Raw genomic sequence first — 16,488 nt, 5'->3', positions numbered from 1 at the left:
AAGGAAGGAAGGAAGGAAGGAAGGAAGGAAGGAAGGAAGGAAGGAAGAAGGAAGGAAGGAAGGAAGGAAGGAAGGAAGGAAGGAAGGAAGGAAGGAAGGAAGGAAGGAAGGAAGAAGGAAGGAAGGAAGAAGGAAGGAAGGAAGGAAGGAAGGAAAGGAAGGAAGAGAAGGAAGAAGGAAGGAAGGAAGGAAAGGAAGAGAAAGAAAGAAAGAAAGAAAGAAAGAAAGAAAGAAAGAAAGAAAGAAAGAAAAGAAAGAAGAAAGAAAGAAAGAAAGAAAGAAGAGGAAAGGGAGGGAGGGAGAGGGAGGAGGAGAGGGAGGGAGGGAGGGAAGGGAGGAAGGGAGGGGGAGAGAGGAAGGGAGGGAGAGAGAGGGAGGAAGGAAAGGAGGGTAGAGAAAAAGGAGGAGGAAAGGAAAGAAGAGGGAGGGATGGAAAGAGGAAGGAAAGGAGGGTAGAGAAAAAGGAGGGAGGAAAGGAAAGAGAGAGGGGGAGGGAGGGAAGGAGGAAGGGAGAAGAGCAAGGGAAAGGAGGAGATTTATACAAGCATGGAGTATCATGGCATCACTGTATTATTAACATTATTGTAACTATTCCATACACAATTCTGCCTCTAAACGGCAGTAGGAGAGACCCTGGTATACTGGTCACAACACTGAACTTAAAGTTAGTAGAGTTTGTTTTAAGTTCAGGCTCTGTCATTTACTAGCTGTTTTGAGCTTGGGTGAGTCACCACCACCTTTCTGTCTGTTTTCTTATTTGAAAATAGCACAGTTCATTAGGTGATCCTTAAGCTTCCTCCATGTCTGATGTTTTATGACTGCTCTGAGCTTCAAAGTCCTCAGCTATGAAAATGAGTAGCTCACATTTAACAAAGTATTTAAGATTTAAGTACTTTGCATATATTAGCTCATCTGATCCTCTTAATAACCCTGGGAGATAGCAATACTGTTATCTTCACTTTACAAATGAAATAAATGAAGCTGAAAGATTAAATAACAGAGGAACACAATTAAATAGGTGTCTGGCACAGAATTTGAAGGGGCAATTAGGTGGCACAGTATATAGAACTCTGAACTTGGAACCAGTAAGACATGAGTTCAAATATAGCCTCAGATACTTACTAGCTATGTGACCCTGGACAAGTCACTTAACCCTGTTTGCCTCAGTTTTCTCATCTGTAAAAAGAGCTGGAGAAGGAAATGGCGAACCATTCCAGTATCTTTGCCAAGAAAACCCCAAAAAGGAGGCAATGAAGAGTCAGGTATGACCGAAAACAACTGAACAACAAAAGGACCATTTGAACCCACAATTATTCTGACTTCAGATCTTTCCACAACACTGCTTCAATTGACCTCCAAGTTTTCTTAAAACCTCAACAATTCCACAAGTCTTTGTAATGAAGGTGAACTTGTACATAAAATATTTTTAAACCTATGCATTTTAATTCTTTTTTTCTGAGCAGCTTTCTCTCCTCTTTTCATTTCTCTAGGGACAACTAGGTGATATAATGAATACAGCAGTGGATTTGGAGTCAGTGAAACCTAAGTTCAAATTTAAACTTTCAAATTATATGACCCTGGGCAAATCATTTAGCCTCTTGTTTGTCTCAGGTTCCTCATCTATAAAATAAGGATATTTGCACTTCCCTCCCAGGGTTGTAATAAGAATCAAATGAGACAAGCTAATCCAAAAAGAAAGAGAAATATGAGGATGAGGAAGAAGAGGAGGAGAAGGAGGAGAAGAAAGAAAAAGAAAGAGAGAGAGAGAAAGAAAGAAAGAAAGAAAGAAAGAAAGAAAGAAAGAAGAAAGAAAGAAAGAAAGAAAGAAAGAAAGAAAGAGAGAAAGAAAAACAAAGAAAAATCAAATGAATATTTAGCATAGTGCATAGCACATAGTGTTATATAAATGTTAGATATTATTATTATTATTATTTCTATGATGACATTTTCCTTTGATTCTCCTGTTTTCCTGATTTAATTAAAGATCATATTTATAATGATTCTGCATAGAACATATTGCCTTCAGTGGTTTAACTAAAAGAAAGTTTTATTTTAGTTCATCTAACTTGGCTAGGATCCTAGAAAGTGGATCTGTGATTAAATTTTAAAAATCCAATGATTCCGAAAACCAAGAACCACTGTTCTATTTTCATGCTCCTCCTTAGCTTTAATGACTAGGCTTGAGATTCTCCAGAGTAATATAAATCGGTTCAAATGATTTCTGTGATGATCTCAAAAGAAGGCTTCTCTAAGTCTGTTAGCAAGGGATAATATCCTCTTCAGAAGCTGAATGAAATTTCTTTCAGTTAAAATCTTTTATCTATGAAAAAAGCATTCTATAAATTTAGGAGGTTATTCCTTTTAATTATAAGTAACAAATTATTATACATTTTTATTTTTCTATTTTTGAATACAATAAAGCAAATCCCTTCAGAAAGTGCTTTAAGCTTGTATCTTAAAAGCATTTTAACAATTATGGTGCCAGTTTCTATAGATTAATAAATCTTAGAATTTCAGAGGGGTAAGGGAGATCTTAGAGATCCTATTTCCTTATTTACATGTGTATATTCAATATGGAAACAAGAATAACATTTTGTAGTATGCGATATATGGAAATTCAAATAGCTAAATAAAACTGTATATCTAAACTGAATTAGGGAAACAGTATAGAACAATAGAATTTGTGATAGATCATTGTATACTTCAACAACAAATACTATATTATGATCAATTCTGATGGATGTGGCCATCTTCAACAATGAGATGAATCAGATCAGTTCCAAAGAGCAGTAATGAACGGAACCAGCTACACCCAGAGAAAGAACTCTGGGAAATGCATGTGAACCACTACATAGAATTCCCAATTCCTCTGTTTTTGTCTGCCTGCATTTTTTATTTCCTTTACAGGTTAATTGTACAACCATTTCAAAGTCTGATTCTTTTTGTATAGCAAAACAACTGTTTGGACATGTATACATATATTGTATTTATCATATACTTTAACAGATATAACAAGTATTGGTCAACCTGCTGGAGGGGAGGGGGAAGGAGGGGAAAAATTAGAACAAAAGGTTTGGCAATTGACAATGTTGTAAATTTACCCATGCATAAATAAAAGCTATCAATAAAAAAAAAAAAAAAAAAAAAAGAATTTGTGATAGATTTGGAATCATGAAAAATCTCTCTAATGAATGACCTATGGCAAATCATATGCACTTTGAATCTCCTGTCTCTCCATCTGTAAAATGGGAATAATAACATTTGTACCATGGAATAGTGGAAAGAAAGCAGGCCTGAGAATTCAAGTCTTATCTTTGACACATACTGGCCATATGACCCTGAGAAATCTAGTTAACCTCTCAATGCCCCCAGGCAACTAATTCCCAAAGATTATAGAGTCATTGTTGATCCCCACTGATTAAATGGGCTCTTCTCCCAGGCTCCTCTCCATATATGGATATGTGTATACTAATGTATACTAATTTATTTCTTTATTAATCTTTTATCCTGTTTATTTGTGTTTATGCTTATATACACCCTACACACTACTTACCTCATAGCATTGTTTTGAGAAAAGTTCTTTATAAATGTGAAAGAGCTCAAGAAAAGGAGGGAATTGACTCAGAATTAATTTTTGCTGTTTGTGATGGTATTTTTTGAAATGTTTTTTGAGATGTCAGTGTCCCTTCAGTATTATGGCTGCAAGTCAAACTGACAAGTCACACAACTGTTTACTTTCCTTTACACATAAATCACTCCTCAAGTCTTAGGTATCTTAGGTACCAAATGATACCATGAAGGAATTTCCTTCTCCTGATTTGCCTTGATCACTCTTAAAGCAAATATCTTATCAAGGACATTAAAAGCAACTGCACCATAGCCAAGAAAGATCCTTGGGCACTCCAGTGGTGCAGTCTCTGTCTGTCTCTTTGTCTTTCTATCTGTCTCTTTCTGTCTCTGTCTCTCTCTCCTCTTACATTTCCTTTCTCTTCTCTCTCTGTTTCTCTCCCTCTCTCCCTTATCTCTCTCTGACTCTGTATGTCTGTCTCTCTCTGTCTCTATATGTGTGTGTGTGTCTGTCTGTCTCTTTGTGTGTGTGTGTGTGTCTCTCTCCTCTCTCTGTCTCTGTCTCTGTCTCCCCCCCTCTCTCTCTCTTACTCTCCCTCCCTCCCTCCCTTATCTCTCTCTGTCTCTGTATGTGTGTGTATCTCTCTGTCTCTCTCTCTCTCTGTTTCTGTCTGTCTGTCTTTCTCTCCTTTCTCTATCTGTCTCTGTCTCTCTCTGTCTCTCTGTCTCTCTCTCTCTCTCTCTCCTTGTCTCTCTCTCTCTCTCTCTCTCTCTCTCTCTCTCTCTCTCTCTCTCCTCTTTCTGTCTCTGTCTCTGTGTGTCTCTCTCCTCTTTGTCTGTCTTTCTGTCTCTCTCTCTTCTCTATCTCTGTTTCTCTTTGTGTTTCTCTCTGTTTCTATGTCTGTCTTTGTCTCTGTCTCTCTTTACACATACACACACACACACACACACACACACACACACACACACACACACACACAGATACATACACACACAGATAAGCCATGAGGAGAGTGGAATTTATTAGGCCTTGGGCTCTGGCAGCTCCATTTATGATTGCAATTGTAGACTTGGGGACTCTGAGGCAAATTTGTTTGACAGGTCTCTTGTTCTCCCCAATCCTGCCTTTTGAGAGACCGTGCTATCAAAAAGAAAGGGAACGAACTAAAACAGCCCACACTGACACGACTTTAAGGTTACTGACATGCTCATTCTCTGAATGAACAACAAAGCCCAGCTCGGTGTCTTCAGGCAAAGTCTTGTGATGGTCAGAGGTCAGCAGTTTGACACACCAAATGAATGGAACGCTTTCTTGTCTCTATCCATGCTGATAACGAATCTCTCTCAATCAAGTGGGGATCTCATTGCCCCCTCCCCACACACACACCTCATGTATCTCTCCTACATCCTCAGACTAGGATTTGCCCCAGACAGAGCAGATACAACTGAGAAATGAGGCATTTGGCCCCAAGGTAGCTTAGTATCAGGACTAGATGAAGTTCAGCCAAATATGTGGTAATACCAAAAAAAAAAAAAAAAAAAAAGGACCACCCCCCCTTCTCCCTTTTGGGGACCCACACAAAAGAATGGGTCTAAACTGTGCATAGTTTGTGCTGAATCTCCATCCCTATTGCTATAAGCATTGCGTTAATTAATGAGCTTTTCTCTGACCCAAGAAAGAGAAGGCTACCATCCCGTTACCTCCCCATCAGGCTGTTTCTGAAAGCTTGCTTGTTTGTTTGGCAAGACTGAGTCTAAGCATTGTAACTTTTTTTCTATAGACAGATCTGTCATGCCACTGAAGTGCACACCACAGAATTTTAATCAGGGGGAAATGCACATGGATTCATTTAGAATATACACATGAATACCAGGCAAGGTCTTTATTCTGGATTTTCTCATGTGAAATCTGTAAGGATCTTAGTCACTAATCCACAAAATTTAAAGCTTAAAAGTAAAGAAGTCAATGTAACATTTTATGCTTAAAAATTCAAGTTTATTCATTCACTTATTTAAATATACTCTTGGGTACATATCCCATTTCATTGAATGTTCATGACAAGTTTGGAACTTCTTTTTTAAAAAATTTCCATATTATGGTTCTGTTGCTTCCACAAGATTAGAATCTGGTAAACCAAGACATATATCCTTGTTAAACAATCGTCATTAAACACAGACATCCCTTAAATAAAACAGCAAAGAAAAAATAATTCTAGACTAGATTTTAAATTTCATATTATTGTTTGTGGCACTTCTTCCCATATTTCACATGTTTATAGACATGTATCTGTATGTTCCTCTGCTAACCTTGGCATTAACAATCTAGCTGGTTAAAATAAAAAAACTAAATCATTGAAATGATAACTTCCATAATTTAGGAAGAATAAAAAAACTTCCCTATTCTTTCTATGTAAAATCAGAAATAGAATTCATAATTAACTATAAAAATAATTATCTTAAATAGAACTTAGTTTGCATTTCTCTTATAATGAGACTTTGTCATGCCTCATTTTTGTATTTTGTGTATGTGACTTGTCTTTATATTAGATTTATAGCTCTTTGAGGACAGGGACAGTCTTATTTTACAAAGATTAAAAAAAGACACACAGTAGGAGCATAGTAAGTATAGTAAGTAGGAGGAGTGTAAGAATAGTTGCTAAATAAAAAACGGTTTTGTGACTTCTTTATCCTCTCCAAATATAAAAATTGAGCAGTACAAAAAACTAACAGAAATGTTAATGTGCTGTAAGAGGACAAAGTGTTATATACATTCAACAATTAGGTAGTAATGTTCTTAATTACATTTATCCACAGGGCTTGATAAAATTGTCAAAAGAAGATAAAAATGGAAATATACATATTAAAAAAGGAGATTGCATCTAGACAGATTTATGTATATAAAGTTCAGCCAAAAGGTCCAAAATAGGCAATGGATGATATACTTAATAAAACCCTATTTTCTGTTTGTAGCTCTCAGTTTACCTGATGGTTGCCTTGACCCTAAAGCAAGCTAATATGTGCAGAGTAGAGATTTTTTTTTCACCTGGGTCTCATCAATTTTTTAGTTTGGCCTGCAACTCTTATCTCTTTGAGTACTACCAACAAGATTCATTTAGTATTGGCTAAAGATACACACACACACACACACACACACACACACACACACACACACACACACACACAATGAGGAGAAAATTAGTGAAATGGAATAGAAAAGGCACAGGAGGAAGGGTGCAGAGATAGAACAAAAGAGTGTGGAGGAGGGTGGATTTTTCTCTATTGAGATCTATCAACCTCATTAATCCTAATACTGAGCTACACAAGTCCAATTAGTGTTATTGGCAAACTTAAGGAATCTATAAGGCACAAAGGATATGAGGGAGAGTAAGAAGAAAAAAATAACAAGAGAAGAATTTCAATAATGAGTGTGTGTATCTTCCTATAATATGATGGTAGAATGCCATTGGGGCAGCTAGGTAGTGCAGTGGATAGAGCACCAGGCTAGAATCATGAAGATCTGAACTCAGACATGCATTAGCTGTGTGCCCCTGAGCAAGTCACTTAATTCCTATATATCTCAATTTTTCATCAGTTTAAAAAAAAAGTGACATATTGGAGAAGGAAATGGCAAACCACTTCAATATCTTTAAAGAAAACTCTTAGGTAAAAATCTATGGGGTCATAAAGAATTGGTCATGACTGAATGACTGAAGAACAACAGTTTCATTAGAATATTTCCTTACTCAGTTCCAAAGATTACCTACTTCTGTTATTCTTCCATGATCCCAAAGCTATCAAGGGCATTTTCGTTCTATAAGTTCTCCATCTTCCAATCTTTCCCTATTCCACTTTGAAAAGCCCATATAGATATTGTCAAGTCTAGCCACAACAACTTTTATTACAGTTCTTCCAAGACTAATAGTTGGATTCAATATAAAAATTCTAAAAAACCCCATTATCTTTCCAGAATGTTAGGGAAAAGCAAGAGAGGTTTTAGTGTTTCCCATTGATATGAAATGTTGGAGATAGATTCCATCCTTAAATTATAATTCTGAAGCATTGTCTCTAGTAATAAAACAGAAAACAGAAAAGAGCATGAAGAGAGAGAACCATGGAGCAAACTGAACACAGAACAACAATATGGGTCAGAGATAAGCACAAACATTTCAAATTGAACCTCAGGTCAAATGTTCCCATTTCGTGTATTGAGGAACAGGATATGTTCAAGAGCCTAATGATATACCTTGGTTAAACATTAGGAGACATGATTTATCTCAGAAATTTAGCTAAGCAGAGCTTGTCAGAAAAGACTTTGTTAGAAACCTGAAGCTGGTTCTACTACTTCCCAGAGGCAACAGTATGGTCATTTTCTAAAAATAACTAGTATAATAGTTCAAGCACCCTCGACACTAGAAACCAGAAGGATAACTTATTGCTCTAGCAAGAGGGACAGAGGGAAGAACTGAGAGTAATGAATCAAAAAATGTTTGTAAAATGCAAATCAAATGCTCATGGGCTGAAATAGGATGAGATCAGCATCTATTGAGTTATGTATGAATGGCACTGTGCTAGATACCAGCCACTGTTCAAAATGACATACTTCTTCACAGGACAAAAGTGTCGATCAAGACATGCAACCTGAGCATGACTCCTGTGTGTGTGCACACGCGTGCACATGCGCGTGGGCATGAGTGCAAATAAATATGGGCTCTTCCTTATGCTCTGAATGGTTTCCCAAGTCAACCTGGGAATCCCTGGTTCAAATACCATCTTGTTCAGGATGCCTTTCTTTGTCTGACTAGCTGCTAGTGCTATACCTCCTAAAGTTCCCTTCCAGCTGCTACTCTGTATTTGTCTTGAATGTTCCTATTTATAAATTAATTCCTTCTGCTAGGATGTAAGCTCCTTGAAAGCATGGTTTTGGGGGGGAATTTTGTTATTTTTGTTTGCTATTTTCTTGTATCCCCAATAACTTAGTGCAGTGACTAAAACATTATTATTTAATAAATTCTTCATTATTATATATGTATATATGTGTGTGTACATATATTATAGTTATATATGTATATATACTTGTATATGTGTACCTATGTGCATATATACATATATATATATATATACACACACACACACACACACACATATATATTCAGCCATTTTTCAGTCATGTCTGACTCTTTGTGACCCCATTTTGGGTTTTCTTAGCAAAGATACTGGAGAAGTTTGCCATTTTCTTCTTCAGCTCGTTTTAGAGATGAGGAAATTGAGGCAAAGAGGGTTAAGTGACTTGTCCAGGATCATACATCTAGTTAGTGTCTGAAGCCAGATTTGAACTAAGGAAAATTAATCTTCTTGACTGCAGACTCATCATTTTGTATATATGATTCAAGGAGAGAACAAACAAGAACAAATCTCATTTGGACATCACAGAATCCCAGAAGCACAAAATGTTGATATTGGAAGGGACCTTTAAAAATCAACTAATCTAGCCAATCTAGAGAACAATTTGGCACTGTGCCCAAAGGGTAATAAAACTGTGCCCTTTGATCTAGCAGTGTCACTACTGAGTTTGTATCCAAAGAGATCATAAAAGAGGGGAAAGGACCCACATGTGCAAAAATGTTTATGCCAGCTCTTTTTGTGGTAGCAAGGAAGTGGAAACTGAGTGGATGCCCATCAATTATGGAATGGCTGAATGAGTTACGGTATATGAAAGTAGTGGAATACTATTATTCCATAAGAAATTATAAGCAAACTGATTTCAGAAAACCCTAAAAAGACTTACATGAACTGATGCTGAACAAAGAGGACAGGATCAAGAAAATACTGCACAGAGTAACAGCAAGTTTGTGTAATAATCAACTATGATAGCTTTTCTTAGCAATGTGGTGATCCAAGATAATTCCAATAAATTTGAAATGGAAAATGTCATCCACATCCAGAGGGAAAGCTATGGAGATTGAATGCAGATGGAAGCATACTATTTTCACCTTTTTTGTTTGTTTGCTTTTTCTTTCTCATGTTTTTTTTTTCCTTTTGTTCTCTCACATGACTGATATGGAAATAAATTTTAAATGATTATACATGTATGATCTATATCAGATTGCTTGCTGTCTTGGAAGGAGGTAAGGAAGGGAGGGAGAAAAAATTTGCAACTAAAAATCTTATAAAATTGAACATTGAAAACAATCATTATATATAGTTAGAAAAATAAAATACTATTGAGAAGAAAAAAGAAGAAATCACCTAGTACCATTTCTTACTTTAGAGATGAGAAAGCTGAAACCCAAAGAAATTAATAGGCCCATGGTCACTGGGCTAGTTTGTTGTTATTGTTAGTCATTTCATTGCATCCAACTCTAGTTAGCTGCCACCAAATATGGAATTCAAAGGAGGATATGGTAGAAGGAGCAGTAATCATCTTCGTGAGTCTTGCTGTAGCTCCCCCAAATTTCTGAATTCAGAGTCTAAATTTGGTCTATCCCCCTAATTCCCCTTCACCTATTACTTTTAATCAGGCTTAGGTAATGGGGAAAAGAGGTTTTAAATTCCACAGAACAGGAAATCAATAGAAAGAAACTTTCAAGAAGAGCACAATCCCAGCAGCCCACCAGATCAATGCTTGGTAATAAACAAAAAAAAGCTGCATTTTAACAAGAGGTTTATATTTTCCTTTGGCCTTCCTAAGAATCTAAAAAGAAGTATTTTGAGATCCCCAAAGACAATTAGTAATATTTTTACTCAAAAAAAAAAAAAAGTTACTCAGCAAGTTAACCAGTAAAATAAAATGATCAATTTACTTAACTAAAGGGCAACTGTAGGATTCTTGTGCAGCCCAAGTCCTTCCAATATACTAATTAAGCGGCCTGCAGCTACAGCATTGTTAGGATGTTTATCTTAGCCTCTGCATGGGCAGTTTTTCCTAGCTGTTAATCCCATTAGCAGTAAAAAGGACATGGCTTTGAATCTTTCGATCCCATTTTTTAAAAAACACACGCAACTGACAAGTTGCTTAATATCAGTTGACATTTTGCAGATGACCAGACTATATAATAATATAACCTAGACAAAAGAAAAAAAAATTAGTTTTTAACCTCTTTTTTAAATCTTTAATTACCTTGTATTTTATACTACTTCACAGTTGAAAAGTACAAAATCAGTAGTTTTTCCATCTGTTTACATACCAGATAAAATAAGCAAACACACAGAAATATACTTGCAGTCGGTTATCTGCCTGATTTTTTTTCAAGGATTAACTCTTTAGTAGGATCTGAATATTCCCACCTTCCATAATCTTCTCCATTCTTACTCCTTTAGTCATCTCTCCTCTTAATTTATCAGGATTACATAATGATTTCCTTATCCTTCATTCTTATTATTGATAAATATATGCCCAGAACAAAGTTGTCACTCTTAATTTCTATTTATTCTCAACTATTTCTCACAGGCCATTTCCACTCTCTATTGAGTCTATTGAGTGTCCATTGTATTATGAACCATTTCTATCTTCTTACTTTCACTTTTTCAAACTAATTCTGGGAAACCTGGCTTTTCCTTTGATGGCACTACTTCCTTCAAAATTTTCTTCCACTTTTTGCAATATATAAGTCAATCTCACTAATCCCCACAGATTCAGTTTACTTAACTAAAGATGACTTCCAATCTGACCTCTCCCTGAGTTCTAGCTGTCCATTTCTAGCTGATTACTGAATATCTCTACTTGAATGTCTACTGACATCTCATATCAAGTATATCCCAAATTGACCTCATCTTCTCTCTTCACAACAATATAAGTGTTTATTCCTACAGAAAAAAAAGACACAAATAAACACAGAAACAGCTGTGTTACCTATTTTTGTTAATACCATCATTTTCCAAGTCACATGGGCTCAGAATCTTTGTTACCTTGAGTTCCTGCCTTTCCCTTACCTCCCACATCTAAGCAGTCCTCAAGAACAGTCAATTCTTGCTCATAATGTTTCTCACATTTATCTTCTCCCTTGATTCCCATTAACAACATCCTAGTTCAGATTCTCTTTTACCTATATTTCTGGCATTTCCCACTAATCAATCTTTTGTGCTTGTACTAAATTAAGCTCTGAACGTACAATTCTGATTAAGTCACTCCAGTTTATAGAGTTTTATAGTCTTCCAAATGAATACTGAAAGCCTTCAGATATCACCCACTTTTCAAACCTTAACTCACATTATCTCCCTTAAGTATCTCACCCTCCAATTAAGCCAAATTAATTTTTGTTTCCAAACATATGCTATTTCTAATCTCTCTGCTCTGGCTTAACTCCTCTACCCAAAATGTCTTTCTACCATTCTCAGTTTCTATCACCGTCTAATAAATCATACCAAATTCTTCAAGGACCAGTTCAAAAACCATCTCCTCCATGAAACTTTCCCTGTAATGATCTTGCGCCAAAACACATATCTACATGGGTACACATACAAACACATTCAAATTAACTAATAACTGACAACTTAGAATTATCAACATCACTTTGTGCTTCCTTCTATTTTGCATTATAACATAAGAGAGATAAAGACCTTTAGGTGGTTCAGTAGACCGAGCACCAGGTCTGGAATCAAGGGAATATGAGTTCAAATTCAGTCTCAGACATTTAACACTTACTGTGTCACCCTGGCCAAGTTATTTAACCCTGTTTGCCTCAATTTTCTCATCTGTCAAATGACCAAATTACTTCTATATTTTTGCCAAGAAAACCCCAAAATGGGATCACGAAAAGTCAGACATAAACACAACTGAACCACATCAAAAAGATTTAAAGGTACAATATAAAGAGAACTGAATCTGGAATCAGAAGATCTGAATTCTAATGTCAGGTTTTACCTGAGTTGTGTAACAACTAACAAGTTATTTAACTGTTCATTTTCCACAACTGTAAATGGAATAATAACAATAGTGTTGCTGTTTTTGTTTACAACTCTTTGTGACCCCATTTGGGATTTTTTTGGCAAAAACACTGAAGTGGTTTGCCAAATGGCTTCAGTTCATTTTATAGATGAGGAAACTGAGGCAAACAGACTTAAGTGACTTGCCCAGGATCACATAGCTAACAAGTATCTGAGGCCAGATTTGAATTCAAAAAATGAGTCTTCCTGACTCTCACTGTGCCATCTATCTGCCCTGAAAGAGGGCAACTTAATTTTATTTTCTTACATTCTGTAACTTCAGCTAAGGCTGATCATCATTTGCCTCCAACTCTTGGCTTTGATTATTATTTGAAGGGTTTTTAGTGTTGAGCCATATGGTTAAATTTCTTCTTAATGTCTTATAACTGTAAGCACCAAATCATCATCTGACTTCTGCACAGCTTTGACATTTTTAAATGAAGTTTTAAATGTTTTAACTGAAGTTTTTAAAAATTAAAAACTTAAAAACTTGCCTGGAAAAAATCTTTCTTTCCTTTTTAAAAAAATAATAATAGTTCTTTTTTCAAAATGCATGTAAATATAGATTTAAATATTCATATTTACAAAACCTTGTGTTCCCCATTAAAAAAAAAATTCTCAGAAATTGCCTACAGAACCTGTATAGGAAGAACAGGCACAAGTGGGTATTACTAGCCCTTTGCTGACCCATCTACATCTCTGTAGTGCCACCTAGCTGACTTCCTTATTAAATTATAAGATTCCCAGACTAGATTATAAGATTCCTGAAGTTAGGGATCATGTCTTATTTATCTCTGCACCCCTACAATAATGATTTATTGGTGAACATATGTTGATCAATTTTTTGTACAAACTAATATACATCGAGTTCGATCTCTTCATGAAAGGAAATGGTTTGTAAAATATTTTTTTCTGACTCACAATCTTGTGGATCTGAGATTCCATGAATTTGAGCCAAGGAACTAAATTATATCCAGCAAACAATAACCACAATACTAAGGGACATATTTTAGGCCATAACTTCAAACCAAAACCAGAAAAAGGGTCAAACTGTCCTCTCTGTAATGACTGGATTTCTCTTTGACATTTTTCTATTTCTTTTTTTCATCCCTCTGGCTAAAACCACAAAATCAAAATGTAAAAGATATAATTGTTAAATTAATATATAAACTTTCTTGACTTTCACTAATTTTATCTATATTAATAAAGAAAAATCTAACTAAAGGAATATAGAGAGAAGGAAAAAAGAAGGCAATGTATTTAAAAGCAGATCTATTATATTTGTAGGCATTTTTTTATATTTTAATAGTTTTTATTTACCAAATATATGCATGGGTAATTTTACAACATTGACAATTGCCAAACCTTTTGTTCTAATTTTTCCCCTCCTTCCTTCCCCCCATATGGCAGGTTGACCAATACATGTTACATATGTTAGAGTATAAATTAAATACAATATATATATACATGTCCAAACAGTTGTTTTGCTGTACAAAAATAATCGGATTTTGAAATAGTGTACAATTAGCCTATGAAGGAAATCCAAAATGTAGGCAGACAAAATTAAAGGGATTGGGAATTGTATGTAGTGGTTCATAATCATCTCTTAGAGTTCTTTTGCTGGGTGTAGCTGGTTCAGTTCATTACTGCTCTATTGGAACTTATTTGGTTCATCTCATTGTTGAAAATGGCCACATCCATCAGAATTGATCATCATATAGTATTGTTTGTAGGGATATTTTTAAACACCATAGTATACTCATATACTCAAGCTCATATGGTATATAATTCTACAAGCAAATGGCAGCAAGTCTTATCTTTAAAATTCTATATTGGCCATGTCCAACAAGATTTCTGTTTTCTAACCAAAACCCCAAATATCCAAAATTTTCTTCTAATATACATTTCTAAAGCTCACTCCCCTTCCCCCTTGCCTACTATTTGTTCAGCGAGGGTACTCATATGCCAAGTCATAAGAGTAGATTGTGTTTTTGGTTTAGGTTCCATGGTTCATTGGAAAAGTCAAGAGGAGGTCTTTCTAGATATTTAGAGCTGGCTACAGGTAATATATATGGAAGAAGTCCAAGTAATCTACCTTGATTGCCTTTTATTTCAAAATACCATTTCCATCAGTCCCTCTTGCATTTCAGATTAAGTGTTCATTTTTGTTCACTCGTAAATAAAAGATAAAAAGACAGGCAATAGGCTGGGTGTATAATTTTCTGGAATCTTCATAAGCATGCATATGGATATATAAATAAATCTCTCAGTGAATTTTGTGTCTCTTTGAAGATTTTTTTGCTCCTTATACTAAATTTATCTAAGTCTGCTAAATGTATAGATTTCACCTTTCTTTAGAACTGCTGCCTAGTTTATAATTGCACATTTGAGTTGATGTTTTCTGTGTATTTCTTGTTTTGGGGGAGAGAGAAGGAAATGATAAGGGTGTGCTGTGGTTTAATCGAGCCAAATGTTACATTTTCAGTATATTTATATATTGTTTGTCTTCAATTTACACTACATATATCATTTTGCGTGTAATTGTTTTCATGTTGTATCTCTCTAAATTATAAGTTCCTTAAGGACAGGAACTATTTTCGCCATTCTTTGTACCCTCATAGCTTAGCATAGTGTCTAAGTGATTCATCATCAGTCGCTTGGAATCATAGATAACTGATAAAACCCAATTCATTATCTAGACAAAACAGGGCTTTGGAGGGAATATATAATTAACTCTCTGGAACTGAAATCATGGAGAATCACTATGCCATTAAAAGCTACCAGTAGACTAAAACATCCACTAGTCTGACCTAAAATGAAATTCTAATAATGAAATTGTGAAAATAAAGAAAATTCAGAGACTTAGCACAATCTTTCCTCACCTACATCACAATACATAACCACATCATGATATTGCCAACTTAATGGAGTAAGACAAAGAATTCAAACAAATCTTTGCTTATAGTAACATTTATGGCTTGAATATTAAAAATAATATTGCCTGGGATCTAAAATGCATGAAATCCCAAAGTAGAATAAGAGTAAATTGCTTACATGACTTAATCTCTTCTTATACATCTATTCTTAATAGTGATCAATAAATAAAAGACATATATATATGTATTTTTATTTATATATATATGCATATATATATATCACTGACATAAGGGAAAACCTATTTTTAAAATGTAATCTTTCTGCACAGTAGTTTGTAGAATATGGACATGCAAGAGTAGAAACCCACTGGAACAACTGATCCAACAAACTTATTAAAGATTAAAAAAAAAAAAACAATTAAAATTTACTAGATTAAACCATTCTGTTCTTATTCAATTTTTTTTCCTTTAAGGTATTGTTACTTGGTATTATTTTAATGATAAAATCTCCACACTCCAAAAGCCTAGAACTCAGCATCCTGTAGCAGTACAAATAGAATATCTCATAATAATGGGATCATATCAGAACATCAACCCTAATCCACCAAAGAATTTGCCATGAGATTTTGGTAACAAGAAGCATATTGTAGCCATTTCTATCTATCAACAACCCCCTTAATCTTAAAAATTGATTAAAATACCAAAGGGGAGTAGGAGATGAAACCAAATACAATGCTATGATTGCAAAAGACTTACGGCAGCCACTCTCATCAGCGCCATCTGGGCAATCTCTAACTCGATCACACCTGTATTCATTTGGGATGCACTGACCATTAGGGCATGTCATCTGTTGGCTTGAACATGTCCGCCCAGCTGTAAAAAAGAGAAAAGGACATTCAATTTATATTTCATTCTAAATACAGCCCAATGACTTTTATTCCCCCCTCCATCTCCTTGTGTTTTCCAAATATTAATGAGGTCATTAAGTAGAAGAAAGTATGTGAAGAGAGACCAGATTGCACTCACCAAGCATCAAATTGAAATCAAATTTTAGAAGGTAAAGATTAATTATGGTTACTTCTTCATTCCCCATTCCCTTCTTCCACATGTTCACCTCATATGT

At 35.2% G+C, this 16,488-nt stretch overlaps 1 protein-coding gene across 1 annotated transcript in view; it reads right to left on the bottom strand.

The window, feature by feature from the left end:
- Nucleotides 1–16,488, bottom strand: part of LRP2 (LDL receptor related protein 2) — a 236,218-nt gene that overhangs the window by 170,533 nt on the left and 49,197 nt on the right. The window contains exon 4 of the mRNA XM_074302211.1: nt 16,122–16,238. Within this exon, the coding sequence (XP_074158312.1) occupies nt 16,122–16,238 (117 nt within the window). The remainder of the gene's footprint in view (nt 1–16,121; nt 16,239–16,488) is intronic.

The sequence above is a fragment of the Sminthopsis crassicaudata genome, chromosome 3 (genome assembly GCF_048593235.1).
Source record: "Sminthopsis crassicaudata isolate SCR6 chromosome 3, ASM4859323v1, whole genome shotgun sequence".
Lineage (NCBI taxonomy): Eukaryota > Metazoa > Chordata > Mammalia > Dasyuromorphia > Dasyuridae > Sminthopsis > Sminthopsis crassicaudata.
The sequence above is the reverse complement of the archived record's forward strand: the minus strand, read 5'-3'. Positions and strand labels throughout refer to the sequence as shown.